At 48.8% G+C, this 25610-nt stretch overlaps 1 protein-coding gene across 2 annotated transcripts; it reads left to right on the forward strand.

Annotated features, from left to right (window-relative positions):
- Window positions 1–15506: 15506 nt before the first annotated feature.
- On the forward strand, window positions 15507–25496 carry Rfc5 (replication factor C subunit 5). 2 transcript variants are annotated; one of them, XM_052167687.1, is made up of 12 exons: window positions 15507–15641; window positions 16650–16714; window positions 17865–18001; window positions 19271–19350; window positions 20131–20204; window positions 21199–21358; window positions 21898–21979; window positions 22285–22414; window positions 22876–22953; window positions 23823–23877; window positions 24464–24594; window positions 24709–24802. In XM_052167687.1, exons 1-11 carry the CDS (start codon window positions 15583–15585, stop codon window positions 24561–24563), a joined length of 1020 nt encoding a protein of 339 aa, XP_052023647.1. In that variant the 5' UTR covers window positions 15507–15582; the 3' UTR covers window positions 24564–24594; window positions 24709–24802. The 2 variants fall into 2 exon arrangements, with proteins under 2 accessions (XP_052023647.1, XP_052023649.1); XM_052167689.1 differs by lacking the exon at window positions 24464–24594 and having other exon boundaries at window positions 15509–15641; window positions 24709–25496.
- The last annotated feature ends 114 nt before the right edge of the window (window positions 25497–25610 follow it).

Consider the following 25610-nt stretch of genomic DNA (forward strand, 5'->3'; position numbering starts at 1 on the left):
TTACCCTCTATAAAACATCAAGATTTAGAAGTCAGTTTTGCAGTATGTTCATTTAGCAAAACAACAGTAATGGATTCTGTCCTAGGGCTTATAACCTCCCCAGCCTGGGCGTTCGACCAAGTTCAGAGTGCTGGGTATGAATTCCCTCATGGGGAGCAGGCCTTACATTCAGTTAGAAAGCAGTTGTCTCTCTACATAACAACTGGTACCACTATTACACCAATAGTGGGAGGATTCACAGCTGGGTATAAGGCTCTCGATGGCTTCTCTTCCTGACACACCTGCACATGTATCACACTGTGAAAGCTAGCCAGCGAGGAGGAAGCTTCCGATTCAGGTCCAGCCTGATGTCTCTATGTCCTGTCCCCAGCATGTATGATGGCATCAGCAATAGGGATTTGCCATCTAGTTTTTTTTTGGGGGGGGGCAACCAAGAACAGTGGCCACAACCTGTATTGTTGGCATGCAGGGGTTTCTCTGGGACACCATAGCCAACTCCTGGCACTGAGCTATTCATTTATTAATACCTTATGTCTTCTACAAGTGAGAGAGACCAGATCTTGGGTTCAGACTCCGTCTTAGAGAGCTTGACTTACGGTTAAACCTGAGTTAACTAACAGTCTAGTACCTAGCACCAGCTTCCAGGTTACCCCTCCCCCCCAACAAGACCTGTGTCTAACACTAGGGCCTGATTCCTTCTTATCCTCAGCTCATGACTTTTCTTGAATCAGACCATTTCCTTTTCTCCCCCCCACTTTTCTTCTCTTCTCTTTTCCCTTTCTTTTTTTCTATGCAATGCCAAGGATTGAACCCATGGCCTCACTCATGTTAATCAAAGATTCTACCACTGAGCTACTGCCCAGCCCTGAGAGAGAGAGAGAGTTCTTAAATTCCTCAGGCTGACCTAGAGAGCTCACTCTATAGCCCATGCAGGCCCTGAATTTGTGATCCTCCTGCCTCTGCTTCCCAAGTCTCTAGAATTACAGGCATGTGACACCAGTCTGGGCATTGTGTCACTAATTCTTTTAGGATTTTGTATTATTTTTCATTATGTGTACATGGGTATCTTGCACAGGTATGCATATGTGAATACCGTGCCCCGGAGTCTAACAGGAGAAGCTGGGTACCCCGGAGCTGGAGTTCTAAGAAGTTATGAACTCCCCAACCTGAATGCTAGGAATCAAATTCAGGTTTTCTGGAAGAGCAGTGTGTGCTCTTAACCACTAAGCCAACTCTTCCGCCAGGAGTGAACTGCTTCACAAGCAATCCCCAGCCTCCACACCACATGGCTCACAAACATCTGATAACTCCAGCTCCAGGGGACTCAATGCTTTCTTCTGGCTTCCTCAGACATCTGCATACACCTAGATATAGTCAAAAAGAAAAAAAGATAAACTGTAGAAAGAGGAGGAAGAAGAAGAAGAGGAGAAGGAGGAAGGGGAAGAGGAGGAGGAAAGAGACTGAGGAGGAGGATAAAGAGATGGAGAAAGAAGAGGAGAAAGGAGAAGAGGAAGAAGAGAAGGAGGAAGAAGGAGACTGAGGAGGAGGAAGAAGAGACTGAAGAGGAAGAGATGGAGGAGGAGGAAGAGGAGGAGGAAGAGGAAGAAGGTGCTGTGCTAAATGACAGAAACCAGTTACAGTAAGTTACAGTGTAGAATTCCTTTTTATTTGGCTTTTGTTTATTTTTATTATTGTGGTGGTGGGGTTTTTTCTTCTTCTTCTTCTTTTTTTATTTTTTTTTTTTTTTTTTTTTTTTTGGGATTTGGCTTTTTCGAGACAGGGTTTCTCTGTGTAGCCCTGGCTGCCCTGGAACTCACTCTGTAGACCATGCTGACCTCGAACTCAGAAATCCACCTGCCTCTGCCTCCCAGAGTGCTGGGATTACAGGCGTGAGCCACCACGGCCCGGCTCTTCTTTTGTTTTAAGACAGGTCTCTTTATGTTGCCTTAGCTGTCTTGAAACTCACTCTGTAGACCATGCTGGCCTCCAACTCATAGAGATCTGCCTGTCTCTGCCTCCTGAGTGCTGAGATTAAAGGTGTGAGCCACCACACCAGGGTTGCTTGATTTCTTGTAGGAAACATTCAACCACTGGGCAAGATGTGACATTTAGTATGTAGGGTATAAAGTATTTTTTCAGTTACAGAGGACAAACCAGTGTAACATAAAGGTGATCGTTTAAAAAAAAAAAAAGTTCAAGTGAGGTGTGTCACAACGGCTGGACAAATTACTCTCTCACCCAGGATTATGAGGTCTGCCTTCTGTATGGGGTCCCTTTTGGGGTAGCTTCTCCTCAGGATGTGAGCAAGACAAGAGAATTGTTTATCTAGATAGGGTCTCACTGTGTAGCCCTGACTGGTCTCAATGTGTAGACCAGGCTGGTCTTGAACTCACAGAGATCTGCCTGCCTCTGCCTCCCTAATGCTTGGATTAAAAGTATGTAACACCATACCCAAGCTTAACAGAAACTTTAGCAACTGTATTAGAGTTTCTTCCCACTACATCTAGCAAAAGTTGGAGGATTAGGGGGGTGACCCCAGGTGAGACTCCTACCAACAACGGGGTGTACAGAGACTGATTGGCCATCTCCTGTAGCCAGGCAGGACTTCCAGTGTAGGGAGAGGGACATCAACCCACCCAAAAAAACCTTTGACATTTGTCCTGCCTATATGATGTTCAGGGATAAAGATGAGCAGAGACGGCAGGGTCAGTCAGCCAATGACTGCCCCAACTTGAGACCCATCCCATGGGAGAGAGCCAACCCCCGACACTGTTAATGATACACTACTGTGCATGCAGACTGGAAGCTAGCATAACTGTCCTCTAAGAGGCTTCGTCCAGGAATGGATGGAGGCAGCTGCAGAGACCCACAGCCAAACATCAGGCAGAGCTCGGGGAGTCTCGTGGAAGAGTGGGGGATAGAACTGAGTGAGCCAGAGAGATCGAAGACCCCACGCGAAGATCTACAGAGGCAACTAACCCGGGCCCATGGGGGCTCACAGAGACTGAGCCACTAACTAGATGAAGAGCATGCAGGGGCTGGACCTAGCCCCCCCTCTGCCACATATTTGTAGCAGATGCACAGCTTCGTCTTCATACGGGGTCTCCTCACAATTGGGGCTGGGGACAAGATGTCCTCCGTAATTTGTTAGAGCTCCTTGGTTTCCATCTTGATATGAAGAATGGCTAGTGTTTGCCCAAAACAATGAGGACGTTACAGCGACATAAACCTTAAGGTGAGCCCCATACCCCAAGACCTCTCTTGAGGAGGCAAAGACATTTCTCCTTTAAGTGGGTCGACACCTGGGAAGTTTCCAAACTCCTCAGGGCTTGTGTTCCTCCCGAAGATATCAGAAACCAAACAGTTCACTTTCTTTTAATTTTACTAAACTGTCTTTTTTTTTTTTTTCAAATTTCTTATTTCTGCAGCCCCTGAGGTGCTTAGCTTTGCTCCCTACACTTGGAGTTCTAGCCCCTGGTCAGATGGCTAACTAGACACATACAGGAAACATGAGAATAAATCTTCCATGAAGGTTTGGGTTTTTTTGTTTGTTTGCTTTTGGTTTGGGGGCTTGTTTTGTTTCATTTTGTTTATTTTGTTTTCTTTTGTTTTTGAGGAGAGGCGCTTCATTATCATCTCACAAGGCCTTACTTCCCCTCCCACCCCCCCCTTCACCCCCCCCCCACCTTCCTCCACCCCCTCCACCCTCCCCCCCCACCCCCGCCTGGGTTGCCAGGAGCCAATCACTCTGGAGACAGGCCCACAGCCTGCGTGCTTACCTGAGCTGAAAAGTGTGTTGTTGTTTGGTTTGGTTCTTGAGACAAGGTCTTGATATGTAGATATGGCTGGCCTTGAATTACCTCTGTGTCAACCAGACTGTCCTAGAACTTACAGAGACCCACCCAGCCTCTGCCTCAGGAAGGCTGGGATTAATGAGATACACCATCACACCTAGTTGGGGATGGAGTTTTAATAACTTTGTCATGGAAGTATGTGCCAGGTGTGTGGATGTTGTCCCAGCAGTGGGGACCCGGTGGGCAAGTGGGAATCGCTGGCCAGCCAGTCTAGTCTAATCAGTGAGCTTCAGGTTAAGTGAGGAAAGACCGAGATGAAGGCAGCCTTCACACACACACACACACACACACACAGAGAGAGAGAGACAGAGACAGAGACAGAGACAGAGACAGAGAAAGCCACATGCACATGTGTACACATTCACATGAAAACATGCATAAGCATACACACAAACATACACACAGAACAGATACCTGCTCAGGAGAGATGCCAGCTCCTTACCATGGTGACACTGCGGAACAGGTGTATTGGGAGATGCACTTGTGGGGGTGAGGCCCACACATCTGGAAGCCACAAACCAACATTAAGGGTCTTCCTTTATCCTCCTACAATTTATTTTTGAGACAGGGTCTCTCACTGAACCTGGAGGTCTGGGATTCTCTAACCTGGCTGCCCTGCAACACTGGGGAATCCTCCTGCCTCTGCTCCCACAATGCTGGGACTGCAAGGCTCACACCACCACACCTGACTGAACCAAAGGAAACCTGCGCTCACTTAGAATGCTCTCTTCAGCTATTTAGCCAGAGCGATGGAAAACTGACAGCGAGGATGCGAGGATGCTTCCGAGCAGCTCCCAGCCAGCTTTCCTCACTTGTTGCCAGAGCGGAAGCAGAGCTGTATTGAAGTGGCCACTTGGCGTTGTTAGCATCGAAGGCAACGCCTCCAGCGTCACATAAATAAACCACAGGAGAGCCTTTTCTCATATAAGGAGCAGCCGCTAGTGACGCTTCTTCCCACAGAAGAGAAAGCTTGTTAGGTACAATGTGGCTCGAGCCCTGGGAGTCCGTTGTGGAACCTGATGAAGGATGAAAGCCTTCGCTGTCTCTTCCGCCCCGTGAACACTTTGTCATGGTGCGGTTATTTAGGAGTGTAGGGGAGACAGGAAACAAGGGTGCTCTTTTGTGTCCGATGCCGCCGTGGTCTCCGTTCTGAGGCTACTCATTGGTTCCGAAGACCTAATGTGACCTTGATTTTGCCACGCAAAGTAGAGTTCTCTACGTCTGAGTATAGCGAGCTTTAACCGCTGCAGGCCTCCCCGGGGTTGAAGCAGATGGGTGCTTTGGAAAGACATCTGTGTGGAGCTAAGTTCTGTGACTTTCTGATATGCCAAACCACCTCCCCAGCGTTTTGGAGTTATGCAATGGGAAGTGTTTTCCAAGATGCCCTTTCATGTGTTAAAAATTAATCCACAATTAGAATTTCAAATCACCTGAGCAACAGAAGAAAATGAGAAGTTGCGAATCAAAACTAGGGGCTTAATTAGAATTTAGCATTAATAAGGCAATTAATTAATCGGCACAGACTGAAGATAGCCCGTAATTGCCAGCTCAGGGCAAAATTGGCCAGACTATGATATCTTGAGTTGGCTATTTTTGCTCCTTAAATAAACAAAATGCTAAGACTAAAGCAGAGGAAAGCGGACCTTACTATCTATCATGTAACCCCTTCAGGAAGAAAATGGCTTTTCTTAAAATTTGTTAAATAAACTATGTACTTGAAGTAATCTTTAAATTTCAGAACTTCCCCCAAATACTATTATCCAACCTTCATAGCAACAAATGTGTGGACTGTTTCAATTTTCCACAGTGGATTTGGAAGGGGATCTACCTCTAGGTGCTTTCCTGTTGTTTAAGGGAGGCTGAAGAGATGTCTGAGGTCAGGAGCTCCAGCTGCTCTTGCAGAGGACCCAGGTTCAGTTCCCAGCATCCACATGGCAGCTCACGAGCACCTGTTCTCCCGGTTCCAGGGCATCTGTTGCCTCCTCTGACCTCCATGGACACAGGCGCACACAGGTACACAAGCAGGCAAAGCACTCACTTACGTACAATACAAGTAAATAAATCTTAGGAGTTTAAAAAAGGAACTTTCTGGAATGTTGGCCACTGGTAGACTGCCTGTGAGCGATTCCTGGCTCTACAGCCATGCACTGGTGGGCAGGCTCAGTTGGAGTCAGTACGTTTAAGGAAAAAAAAAAGGTGTAAAGTTGGGAGGAAGACATGTTTAGGGAGGAAGATATTAGAAGAGGGGATGGAAGAAATGAGGGTAGATATAATCAAAATAGATTATATAGCTGTATGAAATTCTCAAAGAATAAAGCTACATAATATATATCATGCATATATAAAATATATATTATATAATATGTAATATATTATGTATGTTATTTTGTATATTGTGTATATATTATATATTCTACAATATATATAATATTGTACAATATATAATATCTATTATTTATATATTATGTATATATTATATATATTATTTATATGAACTTTCTGGTTTGAAAGGATTTATGTGAGTGGGGGAAGGAGTGGGAGGTTGTCTTAGTTAGGGTCACTATTGCTATGATGAAACAAGGTGACCAAAAGCAAGTTGGGAAGGAAAGGAGGAAAGGGTTCATTTGGCTTACACTTCCACATCACAGTTCATCACTGAAAGAAGTCAGGACAGGAACTCAAGCAAGACAGGAACCTGGAGGCAGCAGCTGATGCAGAGGCCACGGAGGGGTGCTGCTTACTGACTTGCTCCCCATGGCTTGCTCAGCCTGCTTTCCTGTAGAACCCAGGACCACCAGCCCAGGGATGGCTCCGCCCACAGTGGGCTGGGCCATGCCCCAATGATTGCTAATTAAGAAAATGCCCTGCAGGCTTGCGGACAACCTGATCCTAAGGAGGCATTTTTTCTCAGTCGAGGCTCCCAGCTCTCTGAAGACTATCCCTTGTATCCGGGTGTCAAGTTGAAACTATCCAGCATAGAGGGTATTCTCAGGGGTGAGAGGAGCAGATGTCAAAGTTCAAGGCTCATTCCTCCAGAGCTGTCTCATTTATTGGTTTGGTTTTCAAGGTAGTAGCCTTGGATTGGCTTGGCCAGCCCCAGATATGTTTGCCTCTGCCTCTCCAGTGCTGGGGTTATAAGCACCCATAGCCGCACTCATTTTATCACAGGGTGCTGGGGATCGAACTCGGATCCTCATGCTTGTATGGCAAACACTTTACTGGCTAAGCCGTCTCTCTCCAGGCCAAAGCTGGAAGAATTAAAAAAAAAAAAAAAAAAAAGTGATTCTTTCTACTTGAAACACAAAGATGTCTTCAGGTTTACCGGCTGTTCCAGAGCCCTCTTCCTTGGCTTTCAGAGCTTACTTGCCCTTTACTGGAGCATGGTGTGCATGGAAAGCAGGCTTCTAAAATCACTGTCTGTTAAACGCTCTGAAAAGGCGAGAGAGTTTAGGGCAGTCCAAGGATTAGAATGACGCATCTACAGACGGCTGTTCTCTGTGTCGCACTGACTCCTGGATAAAATGGTGCTGTGGAAGTAAGGACATGCTACAGAGCAATGGAAACTTGACAGTGACTTGACAGTATTTTTTTTTTCTTATCACTAGGTGTCCTTGCATAAGGGTTATGTACGACCTTTCGATGATAAGAGTTTGGGAGTTGGCAAGATAGTCTAAGGGGTTAAAGCTTTTGCTACGAAAGCCTGAAGGCCTCCACTCCACACAGTTTTTCTCTGGTACACTCACTGTCTCACACACACACACACACACACACACACACAATTTTTGTTCCTTTTGTTTTGAGATTGTGTCTTACTCTATAGCTCAGGAATTTACTATGTAGCCCAGGCTGGCCTCAAACTCATAGCAATCCTCCTGCTTCAGCCTCCCCTGGGCTATGCCTGGATTAAAATCTACTTTTCTCTTCTTGGTAACTCCCCACCCCCCACTCCCCACCCCCATCCCACAGTGTCAGGGTAAATGGGACACTGACCAGTCGCTTGTTTGTATACAGTCAGCAGTCAGCAGCACAAGTCCATATGTAACCATTTGTACCAGTGGGTTTTCATGTTCACAAAGCCCAAAGCAGCCGGAGACAAGGCAGAGACAAGCCTGACTTCTTAAAACCCTTTTGTCTTTCTTAATCATAACGGACCCCGGAGACTGTAGCCCAAGGCGATGATGCTGAAATCAAAGGAAGAACGAAGATTCCAAAAACTAGATTTTTTTTTTCATTTCCCCAGCTGGGAGGGTCTTTTATGTGACAAAATAGCTGGTTGAGAATTAAGGGCTGCGTTTCCTGGTGCAGACTCAACACATGAGGCAGTTTCCCCCTCCCCCAAGCAATTAAACCTTAGAGTTCTGGGGTGTCGGGGGCTTGTCCAACCCAGGGGATCGGAAAAGCCCAGGAGCTGGGAGCAGCAGATGAACTGTTAAACAGCTGCAGAGCCTTAGAGAGGGGTGGGAGGAGAGAGAGAGAGAGAGAGAGAGAGAGAGAGAGAGAGAGAGAGAGAGTTCTCCAGGACAGTGGGCTACAGAGATATTGCCAATATCCAGGGGTTGATAACCAACAATGGCATGTAGCCAGAAACCCTATTCACAGAAAGATCCTGGGACTCAGACCCCACTTCTGAGAAACTCCCAGCAAGTGTAACTCATGGTCTGTCTCCATTTAGCTCTTGGAGACGCCCAAGCTAATTGCGTGGTATTGGAACAAGGATACAAATTCTGGGTCATCTCGAGTCTGAGTTACAAGCTGAGAGAAAAAAAAAAGTAGCTGTTGATATTCAGAGAGATTGTATGTGTGTGTGTGTGTGTGTGTGTGTGTGTATCATGTGAATGAGCTCTATGTAACCATGACACCTGAGATAATCAATTTACAAAGAGCAGTTTCTTTGGCTCACCATTTTGCCGGCTCCTATGAGAGGCTGGTCCTACTGCTTTTGAGGCTGTTGAGCCTGTGGTGAGGCAGAACATCATGGTGGGAGCACATGGCGGAGGAAGCGGTTCGGTTCCCTCCATGGTAGACATGAAGTGAATAGAGACAGGAAGAGCCTTGAATCCCCTTAAAGGGTACGCCCACCAGTGACCTAAAGACCTCCCACCAGGCCCCAGCCCTCAAAGGTTCCAACCTCTTGATAATACCAAGCCCGACACCAAACCAAACTCATAGGCCTTTAGACCATTGCAGACCAGAACTGTACCAACCAACAAAGGACACCTCTTCCACCAGACTGCAAAAAGCACCATCGAATCTAAGCCCCCCCTCCTCCATTTTTCTCAACAACTTCAAGGCAGATAAGAGACAAAACAGGGTGGGGGTGGGGCGTGGGGATGGGGTGTGGGGAAGGGCTGGGGGAGGGGCCTCGGTCCCATCTGTCAATCTCTGGCCCATGTACATACAATGGTGAGAGAGCGTGCGTGTGCACTCATGCACACACATGCTCGCTAAAAAACCAAAATAAGCTTAAACAAAACTATTTTCTGTCTGCAGCTGCTTGCACCTGAATCCGGAGCCCTCCTAAACCAGCAGGTACTGTCACATGATTTCCCAGAAGCAGTGACCTCCCCTGCTGACTTGGTTCACTGGAGGTGCTTTGAATCCTGTGGGGATGTCTCATTCCTGCATATAGGTTTTCTGCTCGATTCTTAGACTGAAAAACTTGAGTGGACTGAAATGACTCATGCCTTTAACCCCAACATTTGAAAGGCAGAAGCAGGGTCATTGCCATGAGCCTGAAGCCAGCTGTACTACAGCATTTAGAAAGAAAGGGAAGCAGAAAAGAGGAAGGGGAGCTTGGTGTCAGAAGGATGTTTGGGTTTGGTTTTTTCGAGACAGGGTTTCTCTGTGTAGCCCTGGCTGTCCTGGAACTCACTCTGCAGCTCAGGTTGGCCCTGATCTCTTGCCTACTTCTGCTTCCTGAGTGCTGGGATTAAAGGTGTGCACCACCACTATTGGGCCCCACCACTTAAAGGGTCCAACACCTCTCACCCCTGCAATGCAGACCATGCTTCTAAGAGGTGAACCCTGGAAAACATACTCGACTCAGCACCAAACCACAGCAGCCTCTGAGGAAGTGAGATGATGGTTGATATGGGGTAATGTAGGAGACAAATCTCTGGCCTGTCTATGAAGGAAATTTCTAGAGTATTTTAATGATGGTGGGCAGACCTGCCCTAAATGTGGGTGACAGCAGCCCATGGGCTGGGGTCCAGAGCTAGAAATAAGAGAAAGCAAGTTTTGTGCCAACCTTCATCTTCCTCTGCCTCCTGACTGTAAATGCGATGGGACCAGCCATCTCCTCTACTGTTGTGACCATCACACTGTTCAGTCAGGAACCAAAATGGACATTTTCATTATTGTCACAGCAAGGAGACAAGTAGTTACCACAGAGGTCACCGTGAAACGGCCACCTGCTCTCAGTCCTTCCTTCCTCTTTCTTCTTGAAGATGAAGCAGCAATACAGCAGAGCAAATGGGATTCACATTTAGGGTGGGTTTCAATCCCTTGGAGGGCCTATTATACCACAGGGGGCGGTGACCACCCCTGAGTCTTAGAATTGATGGGTTTGGGGTATGGGAGGGAGAGGGAGGCAGTTACTATGTCTAACAACGTCCCAGGGGACATGCCTGCTGTGACTGTTGCCAATGCAGAGTTCACCGGTGTCCTGGCTAAGAGTTGGGGCTTGGGAATCGGTTAGATCTCATTCTGCCCCCAGTGCCAGGAGAGCAGTTACTCACCATATCTGCAACAAGAGGTCAAAGCTATAGCTTGGGTTTCTTGCAACGATTGGTCATGAAGTGATGCTCTGTTCGGATGACCCTTGGCTCAGTAGAGGAGATAGATTCCCAATGCCATCGTAAGTGAACACTCCCTGACAAACCCATCATAAAGAAACATTTATAGATACAATGTTACATGTCAGCCATTTGGGACCAGAACATCATGGTAACCTCTGGCTGGGTTGTCCTGTAAACCATAAGCAGACAAGAATATTAGACTCATGTCTGTCTTTACCCTTGGATCCCCTCGCAAATGTGAACCAGAAACATTCTGGCCAGGATGAAGTCACCTTTGTTTTTAACCTGTAGCCACGCTCAGGTTAATTCATAGGTTGAAACGTAGTCTATTGGAGTCCATGTATGTAGTAAACACAAACTGTTCAGAACACTGTCCTGACCACAGGAACAACCTAATAGATATCAGCTAGAATCATCCATCCATTCATTTGTCCACTCAGCTGCTGTTAAATGTTCCGTTGAGCCAGACCATGTTACAGGCACCTTGTATGTGATGGTCAGTAATACAGTATCTCTCCTCAGTGACCTACAGTCCACATGCAGGCACACACAGATGATGTCATCAAGAGCCAACCACAGCATGATCCAAACAAATTCATTGTTTTTGTTTTTCATTGTTGTTATTGTTTGATTTTGTTTTTGTTTTCCTGGATGGGTTTTCTCTTGTAGCCCTGGCTGTCTTGGAACTCACTGTGTAAACCAGGCTGGTCTCGAACTCAAGGATCCACCAACCTCTGCCTCCCAAGTGCTGGGATTAACAACATGTGCCACTACTACCCTAAACATGTTTTTTGCACCAAGCACCCAACTTTAGATTTTGAGGACCCACTCCAAGATGGTGTAAGAACAAACAGAGGCAGGGCCAGGCATGGTGGCACACACCTTTATTCCCAGATTGTTTCTGGGGAGTAATAAGACCAGAGGGCCACTGCCACTGGAGTCACAACAGGAGCGTGGCTACAGGTTAAAAACAAAGGTGACTTCATCCTGGCCAGAATGTTTCTGGTTCATATTTGCAAGGAGATCCAAGGGTAAAGACAGACATGAGTCTAATGTTCTTGTCTGCTTATGGTTTACAGGACAACCCAGCCAGAGGTTACCATGATGTTCTGGTCCCAAATGGCTGACATGTGACACTGTATCTATAAAAATCTGAACAGCAGGTGCACTTGAACTTTTATTAGAAAGTATCCTTTCTGTGTGTGTGTGTGTGTGTGTGTGTAGGTGTTCACTTGAGGGCAGTGCATACATATGTGTGCATGTACATGTGTGTGGAGACCAGAGGTCAACCCTGGGTGTCACTCTTCAGTAGCCATGCATCTTGGGTTAGAGACAGGGTCTCAGACTGCCTTGAGGCTGTTCATGGGGTTAGGCGGACTGTTGTCCTATCTCTGGCTTCTCATTGTTAGAAGCCTACACCACCAATCCTGCCTTTGCATGTGGGTTCTGGGGATCAGACTTGGGTACCCAAGATCCCACAGCAAGCACTTTACTGAGAAACTTCCCAGTCCTGAGAATTTGTTCTGGTCTCATCTGACCCTCTCAGCTCAAGGAGTGTTGTTAGCAGTTTGAATTTAAGCATTGTGGCCAAATGACATGCCCGTATGGCATATACTGCCCATTGTCTCAGTTACTTTCCTATTGCTCTAAGAAGCATCACGATTGAGACAACCTACAGAAGAGAGAATTCATCGGGAGCTTAGTTCTCGGAGGGCTGGTTATCATGGTGGGGAGTGTGGCAGCAGACAGGCATAGCACTGGAGCAGGCTTTGGGAGGGATTAGAAGGTATGGTGTAGGCATAAACTTTTTGCAACTTACTGTTTTTTTTTTAAGATTTATTTATTTACTACACAGTGTCCTGTATGCATATGTGTCTACATACCAGCAGAGGACATCTGGGTGCTAGGAACTGAACTCAGAACCTCCAGAAAAGCAGCTGGTACTCTTAACCTCTGAGCCATCTCTCCAGTCCACAACCTACTTTAATAAGGGTTCAACCTCTCCTCTAGCCCACCACCCAGCAGAGACAGTAGAAGAGAAAAGCCATTAGGAAGTGGACCTGTTCAGCAATAGTTCTTTGGGGGATGAGCTTGATCTTCTTTGGCAGCAGTTCAGTCCCATAGCAAATGCCAAATACGCCTCAGCAGCTGCAGACCCATCCTCTAGGCAGGCAGACACCAGGCATGAACCGGCAGCTACAGCCCTTTCCACAGGTGGACATCAGGCACAAACCAGGAGCTGTGGCCCAATCCTGAAGAAGCAGAAAGGCTGGCCAACTGGTTGGAGGTGAGGCTGCAGAAGCAGCAAGCTGCCGCAGGAACCTCACTAGCGAGTTTCTCTCAATGGCAGTTTTACCACAAGTTGAGCTCAACAAAGCTAGGTAAGGCGAACCAATACATGCGTGTCATTAGCGAAGAATATCGAGGTGGAGGAAACCAAGCCAATACTCAGTGCTCGTCCCCCACTGTCTGCAGGGTCATAGTTCCACTCCTTCATCAAGTGCCTGTTCATGTGTCTGCTGTAGCCAAACGTCCTTTCACCTGTGTCTGCTTCAGGAAAGCATTCTTCCCACGTGTTTGCTTTAGCAAGACATCCTTTCACCTGTGTGCCCCAACAAACCATCATTTGCCACAACCAACTTTGCAAAGAAACTAGAAGTTTCCACTTCAGTGTGGCCATGCTGGTGGAGGTGTGTCACTGAATGTGGGCTTTGAGGTTGCAAACGCATACAGCATCCATTCCCAGATAGCTTGCTCTCCCCAACCCCTACTAATGGTTGGCATCTCAAATGCAAGGTCTTGGATACTGCTCTGATGCAGTGTCTACCTGTTTGCTGTGGTGCTCCCAACCATGACAGCCATGGAGACACCCTCTGCAACTGTAACCCAGCCCCCGTAAATGTTTTTTTATGCTAGTTGACTTGTCATGATTTTTCTTTGAAGTAATAGAAAAGTAACAAAGACAGCCACACCTCCCAATCCTTTCCAAACAGTTCCACTAAATGGATGTAGATAAGCCTGTGGTAGCCATTCTTATTGAAACCACCACATCAACCCTTGATGTTTTCTACCCCCCACTCTCTTTCAGATTTATTTATGTGTACAGTGTTCTGCCTGCATGTATACCTGCATGCCAGAAGAGGGCACCAGATCCCATTACAGATGGTTATGAGCCAATTCCCATGTGGAGCCAATTCCTTGGGAGGGGGGCATAAGCAATGTCTCCTCCTCCTCCTAAGATTCCAGTGACAAACTGAGGCATGATTCTACTGCCAAAGTTCACTCAGGGAACCCATGAATTTATTGGGCTTCCTTCCAGAGCACAGTTGAGGGGTACCTACAGGAGACTGGGTGCTCCTTCCTCTAGAGATGGTACCAGAAAAGATTTAGCCAGCAGGGTGAGGTTCCCATAACTGCATAGGTAGAGACCTCTCTCCTAGTCTTTCTTAGTCTGTATTCTCCCCTCCCCGTCTCTGCCCTCCAATCAAGCCATGTGTAATTAAGGCAGAGTTGCACACAATAAATTGTAGAGAGCCACTGGATACTCAGGTAAGGGTCTTCCACCAGGGGATGTAAATGGTCAAAAAGCCCAGCTGGGGTCATTCTTTTGTAAGTGGACACAGATGAACTCCCCAAGACAGCGGCTGCTTTGCTCCAAGGGTAGTTAAGTACACCACCAGGCTGCCCATGAACTGGGTATGTGGTCAAGGATGACCTTGCAATTCAAATGGCCAAGCTTGACTGCTAAGTTCAATTCCCAGGACCGACTCTTGAAAATTGTCTTTGGCCTCCACATGTGTACCATGGCACACACAAATTAATTAAAGTTAATTTTATTTTGATTTTTGAAGACAGGGTCTCACTGTGTAGCTCTAGCTGTCCTAGAACCCACTCTGTAGAGACCTTGATCTCACAGAGATCCACCTGCCTCCACATCCCAAGTATTAGAATTAAAGGCATACCTGGCTCAAAGTAAAGTTTAAAGGTGAAAAGATGAAAATAAAATTGGTAGCCAGGCAATCAATGGTGGAGCTCACCTTTAATCCCTGCACTTGGGAGATAGAGGCAGGTGGATATCTGGGTTTGAGGCTAGCCTGGTCTACTGAGTGAGTTCCAGGATAGCCAGGGCTACAGGGAGAAACCCTGTATAAATAAATAAATAAATAAATAAATAAATAAATAAATAGGTCTCTAATCCTCTCACTGCTGCAGGAGAAAATGTGTTTGTGTGTGTGTGTGTATAAAACACAGATATCTGTATATATTTATATATGTGTGAGTGTGTATATATTTAAATGTGTTATATGTATGCATGTATGTATGTATATGTAACTGTGTATTTGTGTGTATATATGATTTATGTGTATGTTTTGTGTATGAATATATGTGTGATATACATGTATATGAATGTGAATATATATGCATGTATGTGTGTACATGTGCATATTAACTGTGTATTTGTGTATTCATGTGTATGTTTCTATGTAAGTGTGTGAGTGTATATGTTTGTGAATAGGGATGTATGTGTATGTATATTTGTAAATGTAACTGTGTCTGTGGGTGTGTCTGTGTGCATGTGTTGCTGGTTATGGAACTGAGGGTGCACTGACCACACCCCAGCCACAGAAGTGTTTCTGGCTCTGGAACTTGCTGCTCCTTTATGGTTTGCCCCTTGCCCTGGCACGATCGGGCCTTGGCGGCAGCGTGCGATCTCCCAGGACCTCGTGAGAAGCTGAGACAGCTTGCTCAGGCTGCACCTCGGCTGCAGGCCGGCGCCTCGGGTTACCTAGCAACTAACACCTTAGCAACGGGAAGGAGGCAGGGCGGGGGACGGAAGCCGGAAGCCGAAGGCAAAGCCTCGCGAGGGTTGGTTTGCGCGCGGACTCCGAGTGCAGCGGGTCGGTGGCCGGACCCCGCAGCATCTGTCAGTCATGGTGGCGGAGCCTTCGCAGCAGCGTCCCGCGGCGGCCCGGGCCCGGAATCTGCCCTGGTAGGAGCGTCCCCGCATCCTGCGTCTCACTCTTCTTCCTAGGAGCTTAGCAGATCCCGCTCCCGGCCGGACACCCGGCCTTGTCGCCGCAGCCGCCGCCGCCCCTCCACTTCCACACTGAACAGTCTCTGAGCTCAGCTTAGCCGTTCTCGGGTGCCTTGAGCGTCGCCGCTGCGCTCGGATGACCCTATCAAATCGATCCTGGGTTTCTTAGGAAGGTTCAGAGAACGGAGTTGTGGGTAGGCTTGAATTCGAAATCGTGTCCTAATTCGGCGCTTCCAATTCTTTCCCCCTTATTTGCGGGGGAGGGGACCGTAGCAGCCCACCTTTGTGGAGGTCAGAGGACAACTTGCAGAACCCATTTCGTTCCTTCTATTGCCATGGATCCCCGGGATCGTACCCAGGGCCCCAGAGTTTGCATTCTGAACGGGCCCTACAGCAGCTTAGCGGTGTTTTAAATGAAGCAAGCCTAGCCGTGCTTTATTTTCACCTTTTCTGGTCTATACTGAGAAGGACAAATTACTTGGGCCACACGTGAAATTCTCAGGAGCGCCGTCACAGGCCGTGTGGTCTTTTGAGTCTGGCTTCTCGAATTTAAGTTTTTTCTGCGCTGTAGCATGCATGGTTCAGCACTCAATTCCCTCTTGAAAGCCAAATCATAAGTGTGCCTATTCACTTGCTTGTGGATATTTGAGTATGAGTTCCGTTTGCGCAGTCTCAGCACTGAGGACTTGGGGGACCTGCTGTTGGTGTGGGGCAACAGAGAGCTGTCCTGCCCACTGGAAGATGTTAGCAACCCCCTGACTCCTCAACAGACGCCACTAACACCCTCTGCATAGTTATTACAGCTAACTGGCCTGACAGATGTCCCCTGGGGGACAGAACAACTCCTGGTTTATTCAGACATAAAGGGTTTCTCTTCCTCTGCTGCTTAGGCTGTGAAGGGGCTTCTTTGCATGTGTATACACGGCTTGTGTATAGATCGTAACTTACGGTGAATTATTTCAGGGTTGAGAAGTACCGGCCACAGTCCCTGGACGATCTCATTTCTCACCAGGACATTCTGAGTACCAGTGAGTATCTGTATGTTGTGATTGTCTTTGTGGAGGGCTGGGTCTATTTTGTGATGATGCTGTCTCTGCTGGGTGACCCTTAGAGGATGCACTGAGCCTTATAGGACGGCCTGTGCGTTTCCTTCTCCACAGTGCACCAAACTAAGAGGACACAGTTTGAAAGATCTGTTTTGTTTACACATGTGTGTGCACCTTGTGTGCCTGGTTCCTCCAGAGGCCAGGAGAGGGCGCTGGAGCCTCTGGAACTGGAGTTGTAGACACTTGTGAGCTGCTGTGTAGGTGCTAGGAACCACACCCAGGCCCTCGGCAAGAGCACCTGGCTTAGCAGAGGCCCCTTTCCAGTTCCCCGTCCCTCAAGAAGTCAACGTGGACGAGGCAGGGTTGATTTTTGCCTCATGGGTTCTGAAGTTTTGGTCCAGTGCTTGGCTCTGTTGACCCTCGGTGAGCACAACTTCATGGCAGTGGGAGCACTCAGCTCCAAAGTGGACAGGAAGTAGAGTGCTGGGGTGGTGGGGGGGGTGGCAGTATGACCTTCAAAGGCATGCATTTGGTGACCTGATTCCTCCAATGAAGCTGTGCCTCTAAACCAGTGGTTCTCACCCTTCCTAAAGATGTGGCCCTTTTACTACAATTCCTCATGTTGTGGTGACCCCCAATAAAATTATGTCACTGCTACTTCATTAATGGAAGTTTGCTACTGTTACACATTATAATGTAGCCAGGCGATGGTGGCGCACACCATTAATCCCAGCACTTAGGAGGCAGAGGCAGGTGGATTTCTGAGTTCCAGGGGAGCCTGGTCTACTGAGTGAGTTCCAGGACAGCCAGGGCTACACAGAGAAACCCTGTCTTGAAAAAACAAACAAACAAATTGTAATGTAAATGTCTGATATGTAGGATTTGTAGCTTCTAAAAGCGTCAACACCCACAGGTTGAGAACCACTGCTCTCAGTAGGCCCTCCCAAGAGAGCCAGTGTGGAAGACAGACAGACAGGCAGACAAACTGTGGTGTGACTTCAGGACTTCCCCTCCCTGTCTACTCCGACTGGGACACTGAGGAACTCAAGTATATCTGGAACTAGCATAACCAGGTCCCAAGGTGAGTGTGTGACCCAGAGCCTGACACGTGTCACCCCCTCCTGTCCCTCAGTTCAGAAGTTCATCAGTGAAGACCGCCTGCCACACCTACTTCTCTATGGCCCTCCAGGGACAGGGAAGACATCCACCATCCTGGCCTGTGCCAAGCAACTGTACAAAGATAAAGAATTCGGCTCCATGGTCTTGGAGGTGAGGGAGACACTCTCGCTCCACAACAGCTCAGAGCTCCAGACACCTTTGTTTTTTCTTTTATTCCCTGACCTGGGTCCTAGTAGGGTTTGGCCATTGGGATCTTGTGTTTTGGGGTTGGGAGGTGTCAAAGGGGCTACTGCTTGGACTTGCTAGGCATTAACACCTGGCAGCCTCTACTTGCTGCCAGGCCCAGCTTAGAGGTGCCCTCCCACACCCCCACACGTAGCCTGCTCTACCTGCCCACAGCTCTTGTTGAGCCCCTGAGGATTTAGGGGTGATGAGTGCTGCATAACCCTCTAGTTTAGGCCAGTGGTTCTCACCCTTCCTAATACTTCAACCCTTTAATATAGTTTGTTATGATGTGGTGACCCCCAACTATAAAATCATCTTCATTGTTACTCCATAACTATAATTTTGCTACTGTTAGGAATTGTAGTACTGTACAAAAAAAGTATCTGTTTTTTTGACAGTCTTTGGCAACCTGTGAAAGGGTCATTTGACCCCCCCCTCTCCCTGCCAGGGGTCAAGACCCAGAGGTTGAGAACCACTGCTCTACAGATACCTGTAAAAATGTCTCTTCACCTGGATCTTCTCAGATTACCGCACTGAGTCAAACTGTCTGGATTGTTGGGACCTTGGCTGACAACCTCACTACCATTAGGCATTAGGTTACAAAAACCTAAATGTTGAATTTGAAAGTAGAGCATCTGAGGGACTGGGGGTGTGGCTTAATTGGTAGGGTTCTCGACTACTGTGCACAAGGTTCTGGGTTTCATCCTGAGCATAACCACCAGGTTGTACACCTGTCATCCCAGCATGCAGGAGGTGGGGGCAGGAGCGTCAGAAGTTCACGGTCATTTTAGGGTGAGTTCAAAGCCAGTTTGAATACAGAAGACCCTCAATCAAAAGCAAAGCATTTGACCTAGGGAACAGACTGAGGCTTAGCCCCTTGCTGTCTAGAGTTCTTTCTTCAGCTCATTCAAAGCACAGCAGCCTCCAGGTGGGGAGAACTAAAGTTAGCATCAGTTGCTCCTGGAAGGGGTCCTGGTTCAGGGTCACCAGGCCCTGTATTTATTTCCTACATTTATGTGGATGATCCTTTTAGGGTGTTATGTGATGATGTTGTGAGGATGAGTACAGGCATTAGTTTTTGATGATTGTACCTTAGCTGTCATTAGACGCGAATGGCTGGCTGACACTGTCTAGCCACGAGCTTATAGCTGGCACAGGGTGTGATTGTCACGGCATCCTCTCTTCCTTGTGTAGCTGAATGCTTCTGATGACCGAGGGATCGATATTGTTCGGGGGCCAATCCTCAGCTTTGCCAGCACAAGGACAATCTTCAAGTAAGAATTATTTGTAGGATTTTTCTCCCTACAGGTCTTAGTGCAGGGTAGGGACACAGCCTCACTGTTTGGTCCCCCCTTAGCTGGGTAAAGGGAAGAAGGGAAGACTTGGTGAGAAGCAGGGACGAGTCCAGCCTTGGAGAGGTGGGGATGCTGGGACAGAAGACTCGAGCCTTGGTTCATGGAAGTGGGTTCTCAGCTGGGAGTCACAGCCAGTGCTGGATGGGCTGGTCTCAACTCAGACAGGGAGAAGAGATCAGGAAGGATGCCTGACATGGAGGTCAGTTAGGCAAGGAAGAGGGCGGTGACACGGTTCAGTGGGCTAAAGCACTTGCCGCCAAGCCTGATGACCCAAGTTCAATTCCCAGGACCCACATGGGGAAGGGGAGAACTGATTCCCTCAAGTCATCCTGTGACCTCCTCCATCTTAGTGACGTGATGTGGCATTTACACGCACATAAACACACATAGGAATAAACAGGCTCGGGTGTGTGTAGCCCTGGGGATGTTTGTGCTTGGCCCACTCACGTCCCTGGGTTCCAGTCCTGCCCACACGAGAGCAGCTGACAACAGGACACTGAGTATGAAGACTAACACCTCAGGGAGGACATTACCTGTCGCGTCTAAGGGCAAAAGCTTGGTAGGCAGGTATGAATGCAGGTATCAGCCTTCGTCGGGGTCTGAGAAAGATGGGCTTGAGGTGGCCCAAGTGTGAAGATGGAGGCTCAGCCCGGTGTGGAAGGAAGCTGAGAGAACCTCCACATGTCTTTGTTCTCCTAGGAAAGGGTTTAAGCTTGTGATCCTGGACGAAGCTGACGCCATGACTCAAGATGCCCAGAACGCCTTGAGACGAGGTGAGATTTGCTGCCCCATCTGATGAGTTGGCCCAGGCGTGTACTGAAGGCTGGAAGTTCTGGGTGTGAGATTACCTTCCCATCAGGAGGCGCCTTTTAGTCTCAGTGATGCAGACAAGGCTGCCCTGTAGCATCCTCTGTCATCTCATCCTCCAGGGCTGGCTTCTGTTCTGTGATGGGAGTCTGTGTCATTCAGTGGAAATAAGGGTTAAACTTCTCATCCACTGGCACATCCACCAGGAAAGACTGAGTGTAGGAGTGACTACGGAAGGAGTGAGCCCTCCCTGTGTTTTCCTGTGGAGTGGGGCTGGTGCCGCTCGTGTTAAAGACCCTTTGTGAGCAGCTCCCACCAACACTGCTGGGGAGTATGCTGGGAGCGAGAAATAGGACATGGCGAGGGACTGGGATGTCTTCTGGTCCTTGGGTGTTGGCATCCTTCCTTCAGCATCCTATTCTGAGTGACTCTGTGGGCAGATCTGTGTGGGGACACTGGTGTCCTGCACATTTCTCAGTGCTGGCTGTTGCTCCCTGACTGCTCCTAGACTTTCAGACATGGGCTGCAGGGACATGTGCACAGAGCCACCCCCTGCCCAGACAAGGTGGGTGTCGACAGCATCAGACAGCATCCTGTCCAGAGGGATGGGGCGCTCTGGGACAAGACTGGGGCCAGATGGAGGAGGTGATGGCAAGAGCGCTCCAGTTGTGGCAAATGATCACAAGATGCATTCATGTGCTCTAAGGGCATGCCTACTAGCTTTGCAAGCTGGCTGTGGTGATTTATGCGAATACAAATACTCCAGAAATCGAAGCAGGTAGATCACCTGAAGTTTGAGCCCAGCATGGGTTTCATGCAGAGTGAGATCTACACAGGACGGTGGTTGAGCTGAACCTGTTCACGTCCTGTAATCCCCTCTGCTCCACAGGCAGCTTTCTCACTTAGTGCCCCTAATCCTTCCCTGGGTCCTCTTGGTGAAGTGCTTGCTTTCTCTCCCAGTGATTGAGAAGTTCACGGAAAACACCAGGTTCTGCCTCATCTGTAACTACCTGTCCAAGATCATCCCTGCCTTGCAGTCACGGTGCACGAGGTTCCGGTTTGGCCCTCTGACACCCGAGCTCATGGTTCCTCGACTGGAACATGTAGTACAAGAAGAGAAGTAAGTTTGCTTTAAGGAGGAGGAGGGAGGGTTCGGGACTGAGTGGCGGGGCAGTTGGGGAGTGCTGAGGCGAGGGGAAGTCTTGGGGCCTGCTGGTTGCTGTCCTTTCCAGAGGGCCTGGATGTTCTGCTTCCCGAGCCCTTTTGATTTTTCTTGACCCCCACCTGTATTCCTGCAGGCTGTCCCTCTCTTTTGTCAACAGTCAGTCGGGAACTGTTGTAGAGTCCCTTTTTGTAGATGCTGCCCGCCGGCTAGCCGGGCAGCCTCTGAGACATCTGCTCTGGCTGATCTGTGCAGAGCGGTACCCTCCCGCAGACGCTTCCATAAAGCCTTGGTCCATAGGAAGACTCCTGCTGGGGCCTGGACACTCATGTGGCACTTGTTCCTAAGCACAAGTTGCTTCCGTCTCGGGGGAGTGCTGTCATCTCCATCTTGATATTTTCCTCCTTTTAAGCTTCATTCAAGGTTCATGTGGTTGATGAAGTTTGTGCTCCTTGCGGAGGGGGCTTTAGTTAACTCTTCTGCCTGTTTCCTTTTAGTGTGAACATAAGTGAAGATGGAATGAAGGCCCTTGTCACTCTGTCCAGTGGGGACATGCGAAGGGCTCTGAACATTCTGCAGGTATGATCACACTGCAGGCACTTCAAACCATTGCTTCAGAACAGCTTTACAAGAAAGCCAGCCAGCTACTCCACACGTTTGTTGAGAAACCTAGTAAGATCCCCGGGCCGTGTACCAGCCCCTGCCCGTGTACTCCAGTGGGGAGGCTAAGCGCTGCTCTGAGCTATGGGAGGACACTGCACGTCCACCGCATGCAGCGGAGGGCAGCCCTTCCACTGTGGAAGGTTCAAGAGTCCCCTGCTCTTGGCCTGCCATGTCACTGTGGCAGGGCAGCTGCTGACAGCCCCTGGGCCCTCCTCCTGCAGAGTACCAATATGGCCTTTGGGACGGTGACAGAGGAGACTGTCTACACCTGCACCGGACACCCGCTCAAGACAGACATCGCCAACATTCTGGACTGGATGCTGAATCAAGACTTCACCAGTGCCTACAAAAGTATCCTTTTCGGCCACTGCTGCTAGGTTCAGGCCTCAGGGTGACCAGAAGCCCAGGCTGCAGCCAGCACCTCTGCCTCCCAGGTGACAGGTGTCAGCTGTTGGGGAGCAGGTTTCCCCGGGCAGAGTGCCCTTCTCCTCAGCGGCTCTAGCCCAAGTGAATGAGGCTGTATGCAGCTTCTCTGATCAGTGTTAAAGTGGGTGGATCATTGCCTTGGTCTGCAATGAGATGAGAAGCTACAGGCGGCTGTGTGATCCCTTAGGGAGCTGTCTGCTCTGCTCCCTGAACAGGGCTGGACTTTTTAGAAAAGCCTTATTGATGGTATGGGCTGAGTTAGAATTGGGTCTGCTGCAGCTTTACTGGGTTGAAGTGCCCAACTTCTGGGTCACCGGCAGGGGCGGCTGTTGATGTCTTCCTTCAGAATGTTCTGGAATGGTTCCCTCACCTTAGCTGCTCCCTAGACATCATGGAGCTGAAGACTCTAAAGGGCCTGGCACTGCATGACATCCTGACCGAGGTTCACTTGTTTGTGCACAGAGGTAACTGGGCGGAGAGGAGGTGCAGCTTGGGGATGACTACAGAGTGTGAGGTCTTTGCTCCCGAGCAGAAACAGGAAGAGGGTGACTGACCCTTAATCTTGAGCAGTTCTGAATGGCTTTGTCCAAACCCTTTTTACTATCTGGAGCTGCTAGGGTGAGTGCTTTCCCGAGGGAAAGTACTGTATTTCCCGTTCTTGTTATAAGCTTTCTGCACCAGGGATCGAATCCAGGGCCTTGTATATGGGAGGCACACGGTCTACCACTAGGCTAGCTCCACAGACCTGTACCCAGGACTGACCCATCCTAAGCCTGCCCCAGCCTGCTGAGCTACTCTCCAGCCTCTCAGTCACATTCTAAGATACATCCCACAAAGTGGCAAAGACAGTCCTGGAAACTAGGCAGTCTCTAAGAAGCTGCCTTTAAGTTCCTGTTTCCTGCCTTGATTCAGGGATCGGTCTCAGCATGGGCAGAACCTGGAAATCACCCCAGATGATTCAGAGTGGGGGAGGGGTGCCAGCCTTTGGTAGCTTTTCTCCTGGCAGGCTCTCAGGTCCCCAGTACTGTGACCCTGTGTCGAATCTGTTGCTTAAGTTTGTCCTCAAAACTGAGAAACATAAGCTTTCTTGTTAGTGTATAGCTGTCACCCTCTGTGGATGGTGTTGACTTACGTACATGTTTGTTTGTGGCATAGGAGATGGAACTCACTTCCTAATACCCCCTGAGCTGCACCCCGTGTGTGTGATAAGGGCATGATCAGCCCTCACTCTGGTGGCCTGCATGCAGTGGGTCTGAGGGACGCCCGGGCTTGTCAGAAGCCCCGACCGAGTATGTGAGGTGATCTCACCCATTTGATTCTGTTTTTCCCTCAGTTGACTTTCCATCTTCGGTTCGGATACATTTACTGACCAAAATGGCAGACATTGAGTGAGTATTTTCCCAGTTTCAGTTTTTGGCTGTCCCCTGTCCTGTTGTAGGCTTTTTAGTTTCAGCTTGTGTGCCATTCTCTCACGGAGCAGTCTGGTTGGGGGTAGTGCCTGCACTGTGGAGAAGGCTGTGTACCTCCAGACCACACGGCAGTCATGCAGAGGACAAGCACAGAGCGGTCCCTGCGAGAGCGGAGCCTTTGGCTCTCCTCACTCTGGTCATGTGCCCAGGGCGTCTGGAGGGGCTAGCTACTCTGCTTATTAAGGCGATGTGACAGAAACAATCTCAGTTCTTCACTTTGCCCAGCTCATTATACTGTCATTTAAGTGGACAGCTCCCTGGCTCCAACAAATACTAGCATCACAAGCTCCAGTAGGCTGGCACTAGCTCATGTAGACAAAGTAGGTCATTTCGATCACCACATTGGGAGTGATTTTGCTTCTGATGGCTAGGCATTTCAAAGTGACAAGGTGAGCCCACTGCCTTGCTGCCCTCTCTGCTACACTGCCGCAGCCCAAGGGGAATCTGCAGGTTCCTTACAGCAGTCCTAAGCCTCCATCCCCTGCACCCCACCCTCTGTCCATAGAGGGAGGGCGCACTACCGAGTGAATTCAGAATCTGCGGGTGCTGGGTCTCTCATTCATCTGTCCTCAGCAGCTTCAATCAAGTGGCTGAGTGAATGTTGAGATAAAGGAAGTTGGAGGACACAGACCAGAGGTGGGTCTGTCTGTCAGTTGCAGTGCCTCCGTGGCAAGCTATAGTAGCTCCCACATCTCACCCTCAGAGGCAGGGCCTGGGCGCTTTATATCAGCCTTGGATTGTTATCCCCAGGTACAGGCTTTCTGTTGGCACCAGTGAGAAGATACAGCTGAGCTCCCTCATCGCTGCTTTTCAAGTTACCAGAGACCTGATAGTTGCGGAGGCCTAGAAGCTTCGAGGCCTGGCCCCTGCCTCAGGCCCATCGGTGACTGGAAGACAAAGGACATGCTGCCCTGGGCCACTGGATAAAACCAGTCACAGAAGTCTCCCCAGGCATTTAGGTAGTGCTCTCTGTGGCCCTTTGGATCTGGGCAACAGAACAACTCTAATCCATATTGACCCCCACTGCTTGCCTTTTAGGGAAACACCCCGCCCCCGGTGAGGGCCGCTTTAGTCTTTGCTGTCAGTCCCTGGGAAGACAAACTGGCTGCAGCCTAATATCGAAACTGAATCTACTTCGATGTCTTCCAGGTGGTCTAAGTGGGTGCTAGTAGGTTTCTGATCAAATATTTTGTTACAAAATTTCTAAATCAGTCTTCTGCCCAAAGTGCTAACATAGGTATACCTCAGGACTCAGGAAGCTGAGGTAGAATTGCCAGGCAGCTGCAGGCCAGCCTAGTGGGAGAGACTCTGGGTCAGAAACAAAGCAGTGGTCTTTCCCACTGTTGGAAGGCTTGCCAGCAGGTTCCAAATTCTATTATGAAAATAGGAAAGAAACTACAACACAGTTCGCCCTCAAACTGCACCACCACTACTTGTGGGGGAGGGAGGGGGCACTGCAGATGTTCCTGCTGTGCTGCTGGGCTGTATTTATACCAAGTCTTTCACAGGAAGAATAAAGTGTGTGTTCAGTGTTCTAACCACTGGTCTGTCCACCTGCATTTCTGTTAAGGCTGATGTCAGAGTAAACCCTTTAGAGGCTGTTCCTTTTAGGCCATCAGACTTATTATTCCCTCAGGCAGATGAGGGGCCAC

This window comes from Apodemus sylvaticus, chromosome 22 (assembly GCF_947179515.1).
Source record: "Apodemus sylvaticus chromosome 22, mApoSyl1.1, whole genome shotgun sequence".
In the NCBI taxonomy this organism is placed as follows: Eukaryota; Metazoa; Chordata; class Mammalia; order Rodentia; family Muridae; genus Apodemus; species Apodemus sylvaticus.